Here is a 16,848-nt window from a genome sequence, read left to right as displayed (position 1 = left end):
GAAAAGAGAATTGCTACATGTTATCCTGCACACAGGTTTTGTAATGTGGGTGGAATCTGAACTCTGTAATGTTAGAGGGGGGTTAACCTGCCTTGTCATAGTCGTGAGGAAAGTTAAGGGTAACAGTGAAGGGCACATTTTGTTTCTGAAAGATGATTTCTTCTCTGTACTGCAGGAGGTGCTCTGTTCCAGAGGAACAAGAACTCATTGATGAAGACCTGTACTTGAGCAAAGCTAAGAAACAGTTGAGTATACCCGAGGTGGTGCTCTATATCGTACGGTAGAGGAGCCTGACCCTTCCTAATAGGACAGGGGAATTTTGAGAAGAGAGATGATTTTTTTTAAATGATTTCCCTATTCACCTCTCTGGTCTTCCAGTTCTTTATTCTTTCTAGTCATCTCCTGAATGTCTCAACTAGTGATTGACTTTACCCTCTCTCCCTCTTCCCCCCACCTTTTGATAGGGCATTTGAAATCCCTCTTCAGTAGCAGAGTTCAGGAAGGAACACTTAGTTACTCAACAAGGCTCACACTATTTCTAGTTTAGAAGGAACATTATAACCTAAGTCTATAATTGGTAATCCATTTCAGACTGAGAAATTTCATGAGTGAACTAAATATCCCTTTTATCTTCTCCTAGAGATCAAACTGTTGAGAAGAAGAAGGTACCAGTGGAAAGTGAGAGCCACCAGGTGAGAGACAGTCCACCCTCTTGCTTTTCTTACACAAAATTTTCCCCAACAGAGGACATAGGTTGAAGGAAGCAGCACTCTTGAAAGCTGCATAGCAATAACAAACCAGTTGTTCTGGTGGTCTTTTTTTTCACTGGATCTTTTGATTTTGCTTTGATCTGCTGTTACTGATGTTCAGATCACCAAAAATAGAAAAGCCAAATCATTTATTGTCCAGATTTGGATTCAGTACTGATTCTGGACAGTGTGAATATCACATTCGGTGTCACAGAATATTCAGGGTTATGTTCCATCCTCATACAGGCTGCTCCTGTTGAGTGTCTGGTTTTCCTCAGTCTCCTTTCTTCCAGGATTCAGGGGTGATTCCTTTCTCCTTCCTCTTGGGAAGAAGGGGTGGTTCTTTGTGCCCCTCCCCATCCCTGCTTTCAGGCTGGCTGGCTTTATAAAGACTCTGCTGTTTTGAATTTTCAGGAGCACTGTCTCTCGGACATGGTTGCCCAGCTCCGGACGCTGAAGGGTGCAATAAGGTTGGCCGTCCTTTCAGGGACACTCCTTTCCTGACAGCCACCATAGCACCCATATATCTTCCCCACCCAACCTTGCCTTTCTGCATGATTTTCCTCTTGACCCTCTTTCCCAGAGATACCTGCTAGTAGCATGTTAGATTCACCTTCCACCCACTCAGTCAGGGTAGGTCAGACTGGTGAGGATAGAGGCAATTAAATACTAATTCTTCCTCTGATAGCCTTCCAAGACCCAGGTGTATTAATAAACAGGTTGCATACCCTCATGTCTTGGCTTAATAGTCTGATCTAGAGATTGGGAGATTTCCTGGGACCGCCCTGTCCTCATTCAGTTTACCTCCCCTTTATACTCCTTCACCTTCATCATTCATACTATCTTCATAAGCTGGCTCTCCCACAAGATCCCAGATGCATGTCTCTGTGTGTGTGCAATACGAATATATATTAGTCTCTCGCATGCATTTCTCCAAGACCAGCACAGACCCTTGCTGCAGTGCTTATTCCCTTCATCCCTTCCCTCATCAGAGAGCTCAGAGGAGTGAAAACCCAGCCTTAAACTGGGTCACAAGAGAGAATTAGACAGTGACTAGGGGGCCTGGGTTTGTGTTGCGGATGGGATGACTCTAGGAGCCAATAAGTGAGTTGGGGAGGTCTGTTGGTGTCCAGTTGATAAGGTTATAACTGAACGTGCCTGGGGTCAGTGTTCTAGTGTACATTACTGCGCGCTGTTTGTTTTGTGTAGGAAACAGTTTGTTTTTATTTGGCCAAGTGTTCTTTCCTAGCATCAGAAGGATTGACTCATCCTTTGGTATTTAGTTTGAAATTGGGATTTTTTATGAGTTCTTTCTTTCTTTGCTAGGTATTCACTAATCCACTCAAGATCCCTTCTATTCAAGATATGGACGACTTGAATAATAAGACGATTGAATATGAGGGAATTGATAGCCCTAGCCGGCTTTCATCTGTTGGAGAAGAAAGCAGAACACCTTCTCTTCAACTTAAGCCTCTGGATTCCAGTGTTTTTCAGTTTTCCAGGTGGGTAAAAAAACAGACTCTCTTCAGTAATAAGCCTCAGCGTTTTTTTTCCTATAAAATAAATTGGTATGGTTATAATGTTTATGTTTTTCCTAAGGCCTGGCATGGAATTCAGAAGGAGAAACACCATTTTGGGTTGATAGAATTGCATGTTGCATGTATCCCCCATTTTTCAGCATTATAACTGTCATGTCAAGTTTGTCGATCTTTTTTTTTTTTTTACTTTTTGGAGGTGATCATCATCTGACAAATGCTCTTTTATGGATTATGTATTCACATTATGTTGGGAATTGTGTAAGTGAAATAATGGACATGAAAACCCTTTGAAAAGCATAATGTACTATACAAATGTAAGGTAACATTACATAGATAAGCATTATTTCTTTCCTTAAGTTTAGGAATATTGAAATCCTGTGCAGCCCCGTAGGCCTAGCACATGTTGGCCACATATAAAAATAAGTATCAGAAGTTTGTGCCATTAGGTAAGCCTTCTAGTTCATTGTTTCCTAGGGTAAATTTTTAGTATAAGTTTAGTCTTAGGATTTACTTGTTCATCTTCTAGCACCTTATCAATATTATTTTGTTAGTCTTTACAACAGAAATTTTCTTAAACATCAGGAATATTTGAAGCACTAAAAGGTATGACTGCCCCTATGCTGCCATGAGACTGGAACTCAGGACTGCTATTTATGACTTGCTTTCTCCTCGCCACTGTGCTTCTCACTTCGGGCAGGGCCAAGCCATAGGGAAGGTACAGAGTTGTTCTCTAACAGTAGAAACTTCTATAGTCCTCAATAATATGACTGTTAAATAGTAGGTTGTGAAGTTTTCATTAACCCTTTTCCGTTTGGATATTTTCCTAACATACTGTAGGAAAAAAACAGTGGAATATATAATAGGGTAAAAATGATTCCTGCCCCCGCCCCTGCCAAAGTTACTGATTCCTTTCCTTCTTTCTTCTTAGGTGGGTCTTTTCAGCTTCTTATACCTAGACAAACATCTCTTTATGTGTGCAAGTCCCCTCTTCAGTGATTCTTCCACAGTTAAGCCGTGTAGATACTGAAGGAACCCCATGTCACCCCGAGCATGAACAAAAAGTCTCAAGAAGAAGTAAACTGTTAGGAGAAAAACTAGTAGAACTCTAAAGGAATTAAGTGAGAATCTGTATGAAAGCATCAAGAATAGTGCCTTGGAAGAGAGTAGGTACTCAGTAACTAATGGTTGAATCGAGTCATATTGAAGGAGCTATTTCTGAGATAGAACTATGCAACAGGGGAGTAAGAAATATAGCCTAGTCGGTCTCAGGGATTTGAGTCTAATTCTACTGTTTCCATCCACAGTTTTCCAACTCCCCTTTTTGGTTGGGAGGGGTGTACAGTAAAGTGCTGTGTTTTTTCAAAGCACATTGTTACCTCTCTACCTCGATCTCCTTGAGATGGTCATGTATCAGAATTGCCACTGGAGTATCAGGGTGTCATTGCTCTTGAAGGCTGTCCTTTTCCTACTGTGACCACTTTTCCTTTCTCTTCAGTGTTTCTTTTGGTACTGTCTAGTGAATTTTGGTAACCTGGAGGAGAAAACAAATGCTAACCTATGTATGTGTGTATTTTATGAGTGCAGTATGGCAGTACATCCATTGGGTGGCATACTTCATCAGTCTTAATTAGGATTTCTATATGAGTCTTTATAGAACTGCTGTATCCAGAGTTGGGTTTTGGCTCTGGAGGACAGGCAAAGTACTGTGACTATTTACGTGTAATTTTAATTCGAGAATAGTGTTCTTTCAAGAGATATGTGATAATCGATGCTGCTAATGTCATATATTTTATGTAAGGTCAGTAAATGATATGTCGTTTCAAGCTACACATATAGGGGGATTCAAATTTTATAGAGGAAAATTAAGGTGCCCAAGAGTTTAATAAAATATACAAGATTTTCTGTTAAAACCATGTTAAGGGAATAATAAGTTTAGTCCAGGGTTGCAAAAGTCTCCTTCGTTATCAAAACCTGAAGCTGATAAGGGTCCTTGGGTCATGTAGTACAGCTCTTTAACTCTAGATAAAATAAAGCCTACACCATCCAAGCATGTTTTAAAAATTTCTAGTGGAGTAGGTTATAAGACCTAGAAGGTGTTCCAGAGGTGTCATTGGAAACAGCTCTGTGAGTCTCACGAATCTAGCAAGGGGAGGGGAAGACCTGCAATAAAGAGTAAGTTTAGCTAGTATGTAAGCAAGCATAACCTTTGAGGGGAAGACAGCTTATATCTGTTAAAGGAAATAGTCCCCTTTCTGTTCATTCATTCTACATACATTTGAGTGCTTACTATATGAAAGCAGTGCTCTAAGGCAGTGATGGAATCAAAGATGAAGGAGCTTATGGTACTCAGAGTTATATATGTAAGCATCCCTGGTACATGCTAGGTTTCATATGAGTGGTATAAACTAAGGTCTAAAGTAGCCATAAGCATACAGACAAAGGTGAGAATTAGTGGCTGTAATTTATTTAGATATTTAGAGAACTTTTGAGTAAGCTATATGTCAAAGGCTAATTATTTCATGTTTTAAAAAGATGATAACCCCAAAAAATCCAAATTACATTGTAATGGTGGAAGGAGAGGAGGGAGACATTGTAATATAGTTAAAGGAATATTTGAAACAACAAACATCAGGTAGAAATAGAAAAACAGTTTTGCAAATGAATAAGATTGATTCAAGAGCCAGTATTAACATTTTAAAATATGATCTTTGAGAAAGACTTCCAGAATGGCAAAATGAGTAGTGTGATGAACTCTTTCACCAACAAGTACCCATTTAACTGGAAAAAAATATTAAACAAAACAAAGCAATCATTCCTAGTTCCTAGAAATTGTCCTAGGGGCATACAGCAAGTACAGAAACATTCATTCAAGAAAATCTATTAAATCTCAGAAAGAACAGCAAGAGTCTTTGGCATTCGCCTGCTCTCATCCCCCTCCAAGCTATGTAACTACTCAAGAAGCTCTAATCCAGGTAGGTGTGGTCAAGAAGTTGGGGGCTCCCTCTCTTCCTAGCTCCTAGTCTAGAGCTATGGTTTCACCTGGGGGGTTAGGCCTCTGACATTTCTCATATCCCCCAGGTCTGTCTTGCGGGAGCTCTATTCCAAGCAGAATCAAGAGGACTGGGTCTCTCTTCCCCCACCCAGCCCCCATTCAAAGCGTGGAAGCACTCACCTAGGGACAGCATGCTGACAATCCTGGACTCCTATTGCTCCAGCCCTAGCTTACTTATAGGGCAGAGTTTCATGCCAGAAGGAGCAAGCCAAAAACCATCCCAGCACCCATTTGTAAAGAAAAGGTTTCCCTCTTAGAGAGTGGACCACTCACTGTCCCTGCCATCAGCTCTTGCACAGTGGCACAGAGGTTCTGCTTAGGGAGAACTGACTTTGTGTGGAACAGATCATGAAGAATTCCATTCCTAAGGGCATTGTCACAAACAATGGAAATCTTAGTGGCGAACAATTAAAAGGGCACTCGTAGCTCCTTGATGCAAGTTACAACAAGCAAAATGGCTGCATAATCATAAGTTCGGTAACAGAGAGAACCAAGCAAAAAGATAGCCAAGAAGAGCACTCCTAGGATCATAGTCAACCCTGGCGGTTAGGAAGGCTGTGCATAAGCACAAGACCGCACTCATTCAGGACACAAGGTGGACTTGAATGCAGTCCCCAAGCCTCACACAGATCAAACAACAGAGAGCAGGAGCCTCACTGGTAGTAGGGACTTAAGCACAACCTCTAATCAACCACTGGATGAACAGTAAGCTACTCTGACCCAGGGGTCAGAGGTGATTGGAGAGGGAAAATCCAAGCTACTACTACCTGGCTGAATGTGGGGTAGAAACATGAATTCCTTGAACTGTGATAGCAGCCTCCAAGCCACACATATATCCAGTGGTAAAGGGTAAAAATCTAACTGGCTAAGAGGGCTTAATTATAACCTTTGGCCTATGCTGACTCAGGGTAACTCCTAGATTGCCAGGTAAAAGATAAAAATCAAGAATAAATCTGAGCAGAATACTCAGCATACTACTGGGGAAACAAATTTCATAGAGTCACTTCAGCCAAGTCACTGAGAAAACAACCCAGCAAACAGTGGCGACAACCACTCAGGGAAGTGGGAGTTGCTATACTGTTATTATCTAAAATATCAATTGTCAACAAAAAATTATGAGACATGCAAAGAAACAGGAAAGTGTGACCTGTACATAGGGGTAGGGGGAAAGCAGGTAATAGAAACTGCTCCTAAAGAGACCCAGATGTTGGATTTAGCAAACAAAGACTTCAAAGCAGCCATTATAAATATGTTCAGAGAACTAAAGGAGACCATGTTTCATCAAGTGCAGAATATTAATAAAGGGACAGAATTTATTTTTTGAAAGAACCAAATGGAAATTCTTGAGGTGAAACGTGTAATAACTAATGTGAACATTTCACTAAAGGGACTCAGCAGCACATTAGGGTTGGCAGGAGAATCAGCAAACTTGAAGATACAGCAATTATAGATTATGCTGTCTGAAGAATAGAGAGAAAAAAGAATGAAGAAAAATGAAAAGAGCCTCAGAAAAATGTAGGACACCATTAAGTGCACCAACATATGCAAATTAGGAGTACAAGAAGAAGAGGAGAGGGAGGAAAAGAGGTATAAAAAATATTCAAAGAAATAATGGCTGAAAACTTTCCAAATTTGATGAAAAACATTAATTTACACATCCAAGAAGCTCAAGTAACTCAAAATAGGATAAGTGCAAAGGTATTTACAGCTATGCAGTGAAAATATTGAAAGCCAAAGACAAAGAGAATATCTTGAAAGCAGGAAGAGAAAAATATTCATCATGTAAAAGAGAACCCCAGTAAGATTAACATCTGGCTTCTCATCAGAAACAATGGAAACCAGGAGGCAGTGGGATGACATATTCATAGTACTTAAAGAAAGACTTAACCGGGAATCATAAATCCAGTAAAACTATTTTTAGAAAATGAAGGTGAAATAAGTATATTCTTATGTAAACAAAAGCTGATGGAATGTGTTTGTAGCAAAGCTGCATACGAGAAATACTAAAAAGAGTTCTTCACCTTGAAAGCAAGTGACACCAAATAGTAATTCAAATTTGCATGAAAAAACAGAGTACTGGCAGTGGTAACTGTAATTAATTGTAAAAGACAATACAGTGGCATATTTCTTCCTCTTTCTGTTCTTAACTGATTTAAAGAATAATTGCATAAACAATGTGTATATATTTGTATATAATTTTATATATGAATATAATTTTATTGTTGGGCTTGTCTATAGATGTAAAATATTTGCCGATAACAGCATAAAAGAAGTGGGTGGGAGCAAAGCTGTATTAGAGTAAGGAATTAACACCAGATGGTAACTCAGATCCACAGTAAGAAGTGAAGAAAATTAAGAATGGAAAAAGAAGGTTGATTTAACAAACTCTATAAATATTATAAATATGTCCTTGCTCCACTTTCTTCTCTTAGCTTCCTCAAAAGGCATAACATTACATAAAGTAATAATTGTAGTAATGTATTGTTAGATTCATAAATGTTAAACTAGAAAATATCCACAAAACATGAAAAGAGGAAAAGTAGAGGAAGAAAGAAACAAAGAAGGCATGACACATACAGAAAACAGAAAGCTAAATAGCGGACGTCAATTCTGACATAACAGTAAAAACGTTAAATGTGACCAGATTAAACAATCCAACCAAAAGATGGAGATTATCCAATTGGATTTTTTTAACATACACAAATTTAGTATCTATACACTTTAATTCAGAGATACAAATAGGTTGAAAATAAAAAGATGAAAAAAGACCTACCATATAAATAGCAACCATAAGAGAGCTAGAGTGGCTATACTAGTATCAGGAAGAATAATAGACTTTAAACAGAAAATGTTACTAGACATAAAGAGGGACATTTCATATTGATAAAGTCCATTAGGAAGATATAAAAATTATACCCATATATGGACCTAACAACAGAACCCCCAAAATGCATGAAGCAAAGGCAGACAGAATTGAAGGGAGAAACAGATAATTTAGCAATAATAGTTGGAAACTTTAATATCCCACTTTCACCATAATTCGAAAAGAGACATGTACCACAATGTTCATTGCAGCACTGTTTACAATAGCCAGGACATGGAAGCAACCTAAGTGTCCATCGACAGATGAATGGGTAAAGAAGATGCGGCACATATATACAATGGAATATTACTCAGCCATAAAAAGAAATGAAATTGAGCTATTTGTAGTGAGGTGGATGGACCTAGAGTCTGTCATACAGAGTGAAGTAAGTCAGAAAGAGAAAGACAAATATCATATGCTAACACATATGTATGGAATCTAAAAAAAAAAAAGGTTCTGATGAACTGAGGGGTAGGACAGGAATAAAGATGCAGATGTAGAGAATGGACTTGAGGACACGGGGAAAGGGGAAGGGGAAGCTGGGACGAAGTGAGAGTAGCATTGACATATATACACTACCAAATGTAAAATAGATAGCTAGTGGGAGGCAGCCGCATAGCACAGGGAGATCAGCTCGGTGCTTTGTGACCACCTTAGAGGGGTGGGATAGAGAGGGTGGGAGGGAGACACAAGAGGGAGGAGATACGGGGATATATGTATACGTATAGCTGATTCAGTTTGTTATACAGCAGAAACTAACACACCATTGTAAAGCAATTATACTCCAATAAAGATGTAAAAAGATATATCTCACTTTCAGTAATGGGTAGAAGATCAACAAGGAAGTAAAACAGTTGAAGAATGCTATAAACCAACTGGACCTGACAGATATGTGCAGAACACTTCACCCCCAAACAGCATAATACATATTCTTCTCAAGTGCATATGGAATATTCTCCAGGATAGACCATATGTTAGACCATAAAACAAGCCTCAACAAATTTAAAAGGATTGACATCATACAAAGGATGTTCTCCAACCACAGTGGAATTAAATTAAAAATCAACAACAGAAGGAAATTTGGGAAATTCACAAATATGTAGAAATTAAATAACACTCCAAAATAACAAATGAGTAAAAGAAGAAGTCACAAGGGAAATTAGAAAACATCTTAAGATGAAAATGAAAATAAAATATACAAAAAATTATGGATTGAAGCTAATAAGGTATTCAGAGGGAAAATTATATTTGTAAATGCTTATATTAAAATTGAAGAAATATCTCAAATTGGTAACAAACTTCCGCCTTAAGAAACTACAAAAATGAGAACAAGCTAAACCCAAATCAAGGAGAAAGAAGGAAATAAAGATCAGAATGGAAATGAAATAGAGAATAGAAAAACAATAGGGAAAATCAGTGAAACCAAAAGTTGGCTCTTTGAAAGGAACAACAAACATTAAAACAATTAATAAAATAATTCTATTTATAGTAGATTCAAAAATAGAATCTTTGGGAACAAATTTAACAGAAATTAAAGCTAGACTTGTACACTGAAAACTACAAAATACTGTTAAACGAGATTAAAGAAGACCTAAACCAATGGAAAGACATTTCATGTTTGTGTATCAGCAGATTTAATGTTGTTAAGATGGCAGTACTCCCGAAATTGAGTACTCAATGCAATCCCTATCAAAATATCAGCTGACTTCTCTGCAGACAGCCAATGGAGGAATATGACTGAAAGAAAAAGGAAAATAAGAAGAAACTATGTAGTTGGAAAATAATTCCTGCTATGTAAACTCTAAATTAATCTCTACTGAATCAGTGAATACAGGTCTGGAATAAGATTTGATTCCTAGAGGGAAGAACCAGGAGTATTTACAGAACCAGTAAGTAAAATCCACTCACTGTCTCTTATTAACATAATAGTTCCTTTTTTGATTGCCTTTTATTTGCAAAATTTTGTTCCCTCATCTCCATGTAGCAAGTTAGTTAAACTACCTTCTGTTAAGGAGTTTATACTTTAGTGGGAAACCTGCAATACACACACACACACACACACACACACACACACACACACACACACACACACACACACACACACACACAGAGTAGAAAGTAATATATATTATACAGAGAGTGCTAAAGTGCTATAGGAATTCAGAAGTGGCATTTGAACTGGACTTAAGACCTGCAGTGTTGAGGAGGAGAAGTGTATTCCTTTCAAAAGAAGCAGCCCGAGAATTTGTGGGGCATTCTGTTTGGCTGGTATTTTTGAAGGGAAGTAGTGAGAAATAAAGCTAGGGCCAATTATATCCCAGCTCTGCCACTCACTAGCTACATGACCTTCGGAAAGTTATTTAATCTCTCTAAGCCTGAGCATCCTCTTTTTAAAATGAAGATAAAAATACCTCCTCCCTCAGGGTTATTGGGAGAATTGGGTGAGACCATACACATTAAGAGCTGTCTGGCACAGAGTAAGTGCTCAGTAAATGGTTCCTGTGTTTTGGAAGGGAAAAGCTTGAATACCAAGCTAAGACATCTGAGCTTTTCTGTTGTGGGGAACAATAACTAAAGATTGCAAATAGGGAGGTGACATAATCAGAGCAATGCCTTAGGAAGATTAACTTGGCAGTGGGTGATCTGGAGGTGTGACAAGGGGAGACTGGAGGAGGCCATTGCAAGGGTCCAAGAGAGGTAATGAGAACTTGAACTTGGGTATTGATAGTGGTAGAACTATATAAAATTACTGAGAGTTTGTTGGTGTCATAACACAAATAGGAAACATGGGAGAGGGAGCAGGTTTGAAGGTGAAGGTGAAAGGTCAGTTTTATACATACTGAGTGAGATATCAGTGAGACCTCCAGAAAGAAATGTGTAACAGGCAGTTTGAAATTCAGTACTGGAGATCAAGGCTGGGAAAATGACTTGGAAGTTATCTTCCAGAAGTTAGAGCCAAAAGATTGTATGAGATTACCAAAGAAAAGAAATGTAGGGGGACGTCCCTGGTGGTCCAGCGGTTAAGACTCCGCGCTCCCAATGCAGGGGGCCCGGGTTCAATCCCTGGTCAGGGAACTAGATCCCACATGCATGCCACAACTAAGAGTTCGCATGCCACAACGAAGACCCAGCACAGCCAAATGAATGAATGATTAAATAATTAAATAAATAAAAAGAAAAATGCAGGGATAGAAGAGAGGATAATTAAAGACAGAATCCTTAGAGATGGGAAAATGAAGAGAAGGCAGATAATTTGACTTTAATTGCCTTTCATAAAACTTTGTTGTTGCTATCTAGTATCATGTACCCTTCCTTTATACCTGCAAACTGCTTGTTTTACTATCATCCTCATTACCACCGCTAAATGGACCGCCTAGAGTGGCCCTACACATGTTTAAAGATGGATACATTCGTTCTTACATAGCCCCTAAGTCCTTTTGCTTTCCCCCTAAGGCCGACACAACAAGATCTATTAAGATGACAGACCAGTTTTATTTCTGGGTGAACACCAGTTTTGAAGAACATTCAGGGCATTCTAAGAAGCTAAGGTTTGAGATGTCTTAACAGATATTCTCAGAAATTACAGAGAAATACAAGCAGCCTTGAGATATGGTGGCCAGTAATGTGCCTGGCTCTTTTCTCATTGGAAAAAAAATTTTTTAATTAATTAATTTATTTATTTTTGGCTGTGTTGGGTCTTTGTTGCTGCGTGCGGGCTTTCTCTAGTCGTGGCGAGCAGGGGCTACTCTTATTGTGGTGCGTGGGCTTCTCATTGTGGTGGCTTCTCTTGTTGTGGAGCACGGGCTCTAGGCGAGCGGGCTTCAGTAGTTGTTGCTCGTGGGCTCAGTAGTTGTGGCTCGTGGGCTGTAGAGCGCAGGCTCAGTAGCTGTGGCGCACGGGCTTAGTTGCTCTGCGGCACGTGGGATCTTCCCAGACCAGGGCTTGAACCCGTGTCCCCTGCATTGGCGGGCGGATTCTCAACCACTGCGCCATCTGGGAAGCCCTCTCACTGAGAATTTGAAAGTTAATTTTCACCTTGAAATTTCTTGGTTTTCTGGAGAGAGAGCACAAGAGTTATAAGGATAAAAATGGGGGTCCCATGGTGCTGCATGATATAAACTTGCATATGGATTTCGTTGGCATCAGTTTTCTTGTTAGTTCCTTCAACCGTTAGTATAATATAGCAGCTACAAATAGAAGGTGATTTGAGGTCACTGTCCTGGGCTTTCCTGAAGAACTGAGGGAGTGCCTGTTTGCCCTGACAAAGGGGAATTCTTTTGCCCTAAGTGGGGAATGACTTGAATTGGCCGATTCAGTTTCTTTGTTTCTGACTAGGGCCCTGTGTTTTAATTAACTTTTACAAGTGGATAATGGGCAATAGCCACAATCCAGTTGGCTGGCAAAGGCATTGTGTATTGTTCCATAGCAGTATAAAAAATGTGCATAAGTCATTGATACTGGAAGGTCTTTGTGACACTAACGATCTGGCTCGGTCTCCTCTGCTTACTCCACTAGGCTTTTTATGACCTTTTTTCCCATTCTCGTGTTAGGGGATTTTGAATGTGTATTTTTTTTGTTTGTTTTTCTTCCTTTACTTGCCGTTCGGAAGCTTCTAAGTCAGGCTAGCTTCAATCCTATTTTCAGAAATCTTACCAAGGTCAGCCTGGTCCTGTTATATCCAGATGCTGACTCTTCGTACCTTTCAATTTACTCTGTCTCTTAAGACACATTGCTGTCTCAGCAAATTGCATAAGTGAAGGGTTTGGGGTTTGGAGGTAAAGACATATTCCTAATCTGAAATGATCTGTGAATAACAGCTAGAGTCAGTTTTAATATGGGAAATTTGAAGAGGGGCTCCATAGGATAAGAATATACTTAGCTTGTATTGTGACAGCTTAAAATTTAATTTTCTCTTCTTGCAGTAAGTACAAATGGATCCTAGGTGAGGAACCTGTGGAGAAACGAAGAAGGCTCCAGAATGAGATGACAACACCTCCTCTAGATTATTCCATGCCTGGCCCTTACAGGAGGGTAGAGGCAGCAGTTGCCTACCCAGAAGGGGAGAACAGCCATGATAAATCGAGTTCTGAGAGAAGCACACCACCATACCTTTCCCCAGAATACCCCGAAGCAATGAAGAATACCAGTCAGAGTAGGGAGGTCTCAGTTCTGTATGCAGGGGCCCAAGACCAGCACCAGGGCTCCCTGCTCCCTGAAGAATTAGAAGATCAGATGCCAAGATTGGTGGCAGAAGAATCTAACAGAGGCAGCACACACCTAAACAAGGAGGAAGTAAGCAAGGGACCTTTTGTAGCTGTTGTCGGTGTTGCAAAAGGTGTTAGAGATTCAGGAGCTCCCATTCAGCTGATCCCTTTTAACAGAGAGGAGCTTGCTGAGAGGAGGAAAGCAGTTGAATCCTGGAACCCGGTGCCTTACTCTTCTGTGGCCTCTGCTGCAACTCCTGCTGCAGCTGTTGTGGAGAAAGGAAGAGGCTCTGAGGAGAGCGGAGGTCGTCATACACCAAAGATGAAGAACCAAAGAGAGCTAGAGGAACTGAAGAGAACCACAGAAAAGTTGGAACGTGTTTTGGCAGAAAGGAATATGTTCCAGCAAAAGGTTAGAGTAACACCTTACCACTAGGAATGAGAGGCCATTGTAACCAAGGAACCAGAGAGATGGAACTCCAATGATCTCACGTTCTGTGGCCTTTAAACAGAATAAGCCATTGAATGATCCTGTGGTATATCTCAGATTGAGTGAACCCTAATGGGCTTCCCTTCTATATTTGGGGTTTGAAAAGGTCCATAGTAGAATATGTTTAGAGAAATCACAGGGTGAATATATTCAGGAAAATTTGGGGCACTCTCTTTAGCTTTCACTAGTATGTGGGGTCATTGAATTTCTGTTTCTTGGACTGCAGGTGGAGGAGCTGGAACAGGAGAGGAATCACTGGCATTCTGAATTCAAGAAAGTCCAACATGAATTGGTGACCTATAGTACCCAGGAGACAGAAGGCTTGTACTGGAGCAAGAAACACATGGGCTATCGCCAAGCTGAGTTCCAGATTCTGAAAGCTGAGCTGGAAAGAACCAAAGAGGAAAAGCAGGAACTAAAAGAGAAACTGAAGGAGACAGAGACACACCTGGAAGTTCTGCAGAAGGCTCAGGTCTCCTACCGGACCCCAGAGGGAGATGACCTAGAAAGGTTAATTACTAGGGTTTAGTAATCAGCTTGTGAGTGCTAATGGGAAGCCTCCCTTAGGACCCCTCCCCCCCCCCGCCCCATTACTGGTCATAGATAAGGGAAGAAGCCTTAATTAATTCCTAGGCCACCAAGGATTGAGCAATCGCTTCTTAGAGAGCTGCAGCCAACCTCCCAGTGCTTGGTGGCATTGTGCTTTCTTCTTTCTTTCTAGCTAATGGAAACGTAATTGTTGAGAAATGTAGGCCTGTTTTGAAGGAGCTTCATTTTGTTCTGTTGGCTAACGACTTCATGTCATCTCTTCTCCTGTCCCTCACTCCATCATACAGGGCTTTGGCAAAGCTTACGCGGCTGCGTATCCACGTCAGCTATCTCCTTACCTCTGTCCTCCCTCACTTGGAGCTTCGTGAGATCGGGTTTGACTCAGAACAAGTGGATGGGATCCTGTATACGGTGCTGGAGGCAAATCACATACTGGATTGAGCACCAGATACTCTATATCCCCTTTTCTACCCTATTCTTTCCTCCCTCCCTCTCAACACCTCTCTCTCTCTCTCTCTCTCTCTCTCTCTCTCTCTCTCTCTCTCTCTCTCTCTCTCTCTCTCTTTCTCTCTCTCACTCTCTCTCTCTCTCACCCTTATGCCTTACGTGGAGAATCTTTGAGTAAATCCTGGCTCTTAATCAGTCTGCTTCTTATTCAGTCTTGGTGTGGAGAAAGAGGCTAGTTAAATAGGCTTTCAAGAGTTCCAGGAATGGAAAAGCAGTAGTCACCAAACCAGGTGACTGGAAAGCTTTAACTTTCATGACTCAGATACTTGGCCAATTTCATATCCTTTCTGAAATGATTTGTATTCATTTAGGTTAAATCAGTCAGCAGATATTGGGTCCAATGTACCAGGTGTTTGGGTTCAAGTGAAGAAGTATAACTCATGGTTTCAGCCTTCAAGGATCTAACAATCTAGCTGGAAACACAAGACATACACCAGGTTAACTGACTTGTACAGTGAGTGGTACAAACATGATAGAGAAGTTCTGGGGGAGGAAGGTCAAGGAAGGCATCACATCAGAAATGGGAGCTAAACTAAGGTTTGTTTAAAGAATGGGCATAACAGCACAGTTAACAACGGTTGTTCTTTACATGGTAGGACTATGGTTGATATTTTTTTTCTTCTTCCTATCTTCCTGCCTTTCCAAATTTTCTATAATAAACCTGTTATTCTTCTTACATTGGAAAAATAAATCGTTTTTTTAAAAAAATGAGTAGGCTTGGATTTAGATATCAAATGAAAGACTGTGTGAAAATATAAGGTAATTTTTATATTTATAATTTATGTTGTATTTAGCATTACCTCTGGAAGAATAACATGAAAGAAAGCATGGAAAAAGCTGGAATGTAAAAAATGTGTCTGGTAGGAGTGATGGGTTAATGTAAAGGGAACTAAGGTTAAATCATGACCCACCTACCCACCTGCCTCTGTGGTATTTGCATTTTAATGAGGAATTCTTGAAAAAGAAATCTTCAAGGCTCAACATTTTTAAATGTGTATCAGCACAACTATGGGATTTAAGGTAGTGGTGGGGGAGGTATTTTAGAGCAGCGAGATCTATTTGATATCCCTCAGAATGCACCTCCTACCTACTCTTCAGGCTAGTGCTGATGAGGGGTAGATCTTACATTATCAGAAATAGTAAAACTTACACTCTTTTAAAAGTAGACATTTTATTTATTCATTTCTTTATAGTATTTATATAGTGCATACTCTCCGGAGAGTTCAAGGTACTCTTCAAAAGGCTTTGACCAATGAACACATAAAAATATACCAGCACTGAAAAATAGGAAGTAATGGAGAAAAGGGAGGAGGTGGGATCAAGCAGTCGCAAAAGGATTAGCTAGTCCGGAGGGATGTTTTGGGTGGTCGTTTTATTTCTCCTCTGCAGAGTTACTTCAGAAGACTCTCCCAAACTTACTTGAACTTTTTAAAAAGGAGGCCCATCGTAGATATTCCAGTGGGACTGCAAGGGGGTAACGGGGAGGCTAGAGCCACGCTTCACCAGTAGAATGAGTGCTGAGAGATAGCCCCGCCCCCTTCCCTCACCTCTCTGCTGGCTCTTGCCTGCCATGTGATGAACTCTCACGTCAGACAGACCATGATATGGAAGGCCCTGGTTGTCTAAATGTAAGTTTACTGAGAGAAGGCGGGTAGCACATTCAGCCATTCTCTCTGGGATACTTGTTCTCCAGATGAGAGCTATGAAACGGTGGGACTTTGCACAGATAGGGACAACGTGGAGGGGAGGGTGGTTCCGGGGGAAATTCAGAGCATTGGAGATTCAGCCTGAGAGAGATGATGTGGGCGGGGCGGGTGCTGGGTCAGTGGTGGAGCAGAGTAGGAAGGAGGTCAGGCAGTTGGGCTTCAAAATGAGCAAAGGGGAAACAGTTTAACT

The 16,848-nt window shown here is 40.4% G+C and overlaps 1 protein-coding gene across 1 annotated transcript in view; it reads left to right on the top strand.

Moving 5' to 3' along the window:
- Positions 1 to 15,631, top strand: part of MORC4 (MORC family CW-type zinc finger 4) — a gene marked incomplete at its 5' end in the record, with an annotated part of 57,119 nt that extends 41,488 nt beyond the window's left edge. Inside the window, 6 exons of the mRNA XM_082646876.1 lie at positions 176 to 244; positions 641 to 692; positions 2,076 to 2,251; positions 13,125 to 13,818; positions 14,123 to 14,406; positions 14,733 to 15,631. Coding sequence (XP_082503002.1) covers positions 176 to 244; positions 641 to 692; positions 2,076 to 2,251; positions 13,125 to 13,818; positions 14,123 to 14,406; positions 14,733 to 14,886 — 1,429 coding nt within the window. The 3' untranslated portion in view covers positions 14,887 to 15,631. The remainder of the gene's footprint in view (positions 1 to 175; positions 245 to 640; positions 693 to 2,075; positions 2,252 to 13,124; positions 13,819 to 14,122; positions 14,407 to 14,732) is intronic.
- Between the last annotated feature and the right edge of the window lie 1,217 nt (positions 15,632 to 16,848).

Source organism: Grampus griseus, assembly GCF_964374135.1.
Source record: "Grampus griseus genome assembly, chromosome: X".
In the NCBI taxonomy this organism is placed as follows: Eukaryota; Metazoa; Chordata; class Mammalia; order Artiodactyla; family Delphinidae; genus Grampus; species Grampus griseus.
The sequence above is the reverse complement of the archived record's forward strand: the minus strand, read 5'-3'. Positions and strand labels throughout refer to the sequence as shown.